We start from the raw sequence: 5,090 nt of genomic DNA on the forward strand, positions 1-5,090 counted from the left end.
TCATGCATTTTTCTGTATATGTCATGCTTGAATTGTTAATACATAAAAGTCCATCAACAAGGAATCTCACTCTAGTGCCTTGTGAGGCCCTTGTTAACCTCTACTAGAACATTAGAATTATAATATCTAGGTGTAACACCACCTTGCATGATGATGTCTGCGTAGCATGACCATAAAATCTTGGTATGACACCATTTCACATGATGATGATGCTCAAGTTGTGCAGTTCTTTGAGAAATTCTTTCCAAAAATTTTGCACACCTCCACCTTTAGTGAGACTCTTACCCATGCTACTTTTGCTTCTCTTGCGAGGCAGGACTTGATAAAACCAACATATTGATCTTATTTCAGGGTTGAATCATCAAATAGAACTTGTTGAGCTAACCTGTTAAGATTTCCATGTTCAAGCTTTTACTTCGAGTTTAATACAAAAATGTTTAGACTTTTTGTTTTATAAAATGCATTGACCAACCACCAAGAACTCGGGGTTCGATTTTGAATAGGCATAAACCCTCGGCCCTCAATTAACAAAGAACTCATTCTACGAGCTTTGACTCGCTTTACCTCGAGTCCTAAGCTTCGATCTAGATGAGGTGCGATGGGTATAGGTTATCGAATGAGGATCAGTTCCTCCTAACTTCCACAAAAAAAAAAAAAAAGGACATGAATAATCCAACAATATATCTTCTCTAAATTTTGTAATCTTTTGGTTTCCCATGAATAATTCTTTGTCGACTTGAGTCATTTACAAGCTCTACACCTTCATAACTAAAATTAGGCATGATTAAGATCACAACGTGCTTATCTGCCTTTTAAAAACCCAAGTTCTGACTGGTTAAGGATAACAACAAAAGTCTAGGATGGTTGGGATAACTCTTAAAGTGTATTAAAACATAACGGTGAGAAGAGTCATGCTAAGGCCAAAATACTTCTGTTACTTTATATTTGCTTCAACAATGGAAAAGAAAGTCAGTCCAAAACAAGTCATCATTCTGTTCCTTCCCATGTTCCAATTTCCATTGACATCATCATTTGCTCTCATCCATAATGTTATGCCCTACAAAGTGCCCACTAATTATTTTAGAAGATAGGTACTCTTTCAAAATATGGCACCTAGAGCTGTGAATCTCAGGCATATTACCATAAACACCAGCTTCTAAAAGGCCTATCTTGCATACAAAAACCCTATATATACCCTAAAATCACCTCATCCACCCAAACGAGCAAACAAATTCCATATTGCTCTGGCCTTTTTTCTATATCAATAAATGAATTGTTAAAGCAATCAAACAACAAATAACATCAAAGCCAACCACATAATAGTAAATGATACTGAACTATGAAAGTAAAAAAGGGTCTCTGAACAAACCATTAATATATCCAAGGCTACAGTAATCACATCAAGGTAAAACCTAGATCACTGCAACCAGATATATCTCTATATCCTAAGTTAAAACACTTCAGCAGAGGAGAACTGCCGCACCCAGGATATACAGAGGAGAAAAGTGAAAACAAGAACAGCGAAGGAAAAAGAGAAGCGCTAATAGGAGAAACTATCACTCGCTAAGCAAATCCTCCTTTCCATCTCGGGTGCGCATTGCCCTGCCTGTTGTTTCTGAAGGCACAGCATCCAACAGAGTAGACGACAAGAAGGAAGATGAGGAAGATGATGTTCACGACCGCGACCTTCTTCCAGTCATTCTTGACATTGGCGAGGACCCCTGCTTTGCAAGATTGGCAGTCATAGCAGAGGATAGATGGATCGTTTTGCCAAGTGTTGCAGTCCGAAATATTAGAAGGGGTGAAGCCAGGAGGTTTATCCCAAACAGTTTCACTTCGGTAGGTGAAGTTACATGCAGTGGGAGGCTTGCAGCATCCAGACTGCATAAAAACAACAGAGAAATATTTAACAGGTAGCAAAGAACCGAAATTTCATTAAGTTTATATGGTGCCAATATCAGATCCTAATTCAAACACATGGAGAAACCACTCAACACAGATGTGATTCACCTGAAAATAATTCGGATACAAACTATCAGTCCAAAGTTATGCATCTAAACACCAAGGAAGACAGCTACAGAAAGGAAGTAAACTTTGAGGCATTAAAGAAAGATCGATATGATCACAGTTCAAAGGAGCAGCAGAATCAGAATTGAGGAGGGCCAAAGCACATGAAAGTTTAAATTCCAGTTTGATTAAACTAAAACACCAACAGATGTAAAAAAAACCAGTCGGCAGCTGTAATATAGTGATACTAGTTGCCTCTAGTAGCTAGCATCAGACAAACTACACAGTTTTCTCAACGTTCAGATGCAGTTTAAATTCCATATTTTTAATAACAAGACTACTCGAGTAATTTGCACGCATAGTTGATGAACCATTAGCATAGTATAAAAAGCTTCTTAGGTTGCAAAAATCAATGTGGGGTGTGCCAAGATTACAGCAGCAAACAAAGCTTGAAAACTTTCTTAAGTTGCAAAAAAACCCCACATGGGAGATGTTGCAATAAAAGCAACACCCAAAGACTTCACAAGGATATCCTATATGTCAATCAAAGGAAGTTTTGCGACTTGGTTTTTGTACAAATGAATTAGTAAATAAATATACTTCAACTCTTGGTTAAGCAGTATGACCAGAACAATGTGACCGTTAACTGAAGCCTTGATGAAGGCGGCCTCGGAAAAACAAAAGCTAAGCACATGGCTAACCAATCTAGACTTGAGGATTATAGAGTAAAATGAATCATGGAAAGTCATATTGTACTCCGAAAGCTCAAATACAAGGAAATTCATTCCAATAAAATAATAACATGTAAAAATCTCAAATGTAAGGCCCATATGACACATGCGGATAGGTTCAGGTTGTATCTTTCGTGCCGAAGAAAGACTGATCTTCTTTCACGACATCAACCATTGGTTCGCACCCTCACACAGATCTCAGAGCACTCCATTCTTCTTCTTCTATCCGCCGTCCAATGGTCAATATTGCGAAAGAAGGTGAATTGTTCTTTCACGCGAAAGATACAACCCGAAACCTGTGCAGATTACCTACAATAGATTCAAATTTAAAGATCATGATCATCTAGAATTCTAGATAGCAAAATACAGGGCAAGAGGCAGTAAACAAAAGGCAACAAAAATATTGATCAATGAAACAAATAAAGAAATTCACAGGAACATAAGAATGCCTAGGAAATCCACCAAACAATTTACCACAGGAAGGGGAAAAAACGAGCAAATTCATCGAGAAGAACACCAGTAACATGCAAGGACCCTTAACAAAAGCCACTACAAAACAGAAGGTGCACAAAGTACGAAAAACCCAGAGCCAGAGAGAGATTCTGAAAGAAAACATAAAAAAATTGTCATTAAAAAACAAAAGAGAATCAAAGCAAAAAAAAAAAAACAAAAAAACAAAAAACAAAAAACAAAAACAAAAGAGAAAAAGAGAGAGGCCACATCTCCTAATGACCAGACAGAAACCCAAAAAGAAAACGATAAGTTACAAAACTCCCTTGAGTCTCAGTAAATACCCACAGAAAATCACTTGCAGGAATAAGACAAAAGGAGAAGAAAGATAAAGCAACTCACCAAACCATCAGAAAGTTGCCATCAGACTGCACCGGAAAACACTAAACCCACTTTCTAATACCATCACTTTGGCCAGGGAACCAGTCTCTTTGGGCAGGGAAGAAGGAGGAGGAGGAGGAGAAGAAGGAAAAGGAGGAGGAGGAGGAGGAGAGAGAAAAAAGGGAACAAAAGAGAGTATTTTATAAGAGCATTGATCCAATAATACATAGAAGAGTGACGAATCCGATACTCCGATAAATAAGAACAGAAAACAAAAAAGAACCCAGATTAAAAGAAAAAAATATAAATAAAAATCGAATGATCAATGGAAAAGAGACATTTTCCGATAAACCCATGTTCCAAAAGGACGAAAACCATCAAATTGTTACAAGCGAACAAACGAAATCAGAAAAAAAATCGAATTTTTAGTCTCATGGAAAAGAAAAGTTTCTTGTTGATGAATCTATGTTCCAAAAGGACAAAAACCATCAAATTAGTGCAAGGGAGCAAACGAAATCCGGAAAGAAAATCGAATTTTCAGTCTCGAATAGCATTGATCGAATACTATCTCGATGGATAGAGAGAGATTTTTGTTGATGAATCCATGTTCCAAAAGGAATGAAACCATCAAAGATCGAATTTTTAACCTTGACAAGGGACAAGAAGAGAGCAAAAACAAGGCTTTACCTGGATTGGCGAGAGGTGGTTGTTGATGAACTCATCAAGCGTCTGGTTCCTCTCCTCCAACCTCTGGCAGACCTTGCCTTCCCGCAAGCAGCTCCGGATCTTGCGCCAGTTCCCGTCGTCTTCGACTCTCTTCTGGAGCCAGTGGGAGTAGTCCCCGAGGCGGTATTCCTTGTATCCCCGACCGGAAACGACCTCGCCGGCGCCGGGATTAGTGACGACGAAGGCGAAGACGGTGAAGCAGAAGAGGAGGACAATGAGGAGGAACATGACGAGAAGGTAGAGCCATAGGAGCCATGAGACGCTGCAGCAGGCGCCGACGAGGCCGGCGAGGGAGACGAGGAGGAGGAAGACGCCGAGGGCGATGACGGGGCGCTCCAAGAACTTCTCGCAGTCAGTGTGGGCGCGGTGGCCCAACCAGATGCCGGCGCCCAGGATGGGGATCGAGAGGAGGAGCGTCACGATGTTGAGAAGCCCGACCAGGTTGTTGCTCACCCGCACCATCCCTGTTCCTTTTTTTTGTCTCTGCCTTTTGGTGGGGAGGGGGAGAGAGAGAGAAGACGAGGATTCGATAAGGGGAGGAGGTGTATTTATGGGAGTTGGTCAGTTGGATGGAAAAGAACCCCTTTTTCTGGACTCTGGGGCCCACTTGAGAGCTGGATGCTGGGCCTCGTGGGCTCTTTCTCGTTTTTAACACTTGATTGAATACTTTTTCTAACGAAATCTTATAAGAATAGTGAATCCACAATTTTTTCTTAAAAAAATAGTAATAATAAAATAAAGCATTGACTTGTGTATAATAGTGTCACTGATAAATCTCTTGTTAAGGCTATCTTC

The 5,090-nt window shown here is 39.9% G+C and overlaps 1 protein-coding gene across 1 annotated transcript; it reads right to left on the minus strand.

Annotated features, from left to right (window-relative positions):
- Positions 1-1,317: 1,317 nt before the first annotated feature.
- On the minus strand, positions 1,318-4,818 carry LOC103719521 (tetraspanin-7-like). The gene is made up of 2 exons (XM_008808814.4): positions 4,257-4,818; positions 1,318-1,881 (listed from the first exon to the last, which is right to left on the minus strand). Exons 1-2 carry the CDS (start codon positions 4,755-4,757, stop codon positions 1,564-1,566), a joined length of 819 nt encoding a protein of 272 aa, XP_008807036.2. The 5' UTR covers positions 4,758-4,818; the 3' UTR covers positions 1,318-1,563.
- Between the last annotated feature and the right edge of the window lie 272 nt (positions 4,819-5,090).

This window comes from Phoenix dactylifera, chromosome 7, assembly GCF_009389715.1.
Source record: "Phoenix dactylifera cultivar Barhee BC4 chromosome 7, palm_55x_up_171113_PBpolish2nd_filt_p, whole genome shotgun sequence".
NCBI lineage: Eukaryota > Viridiplantae > Streptophyta > Magnoliopsida > Arecales > Arecaceae > Phoenix > Phoenix dactylifera.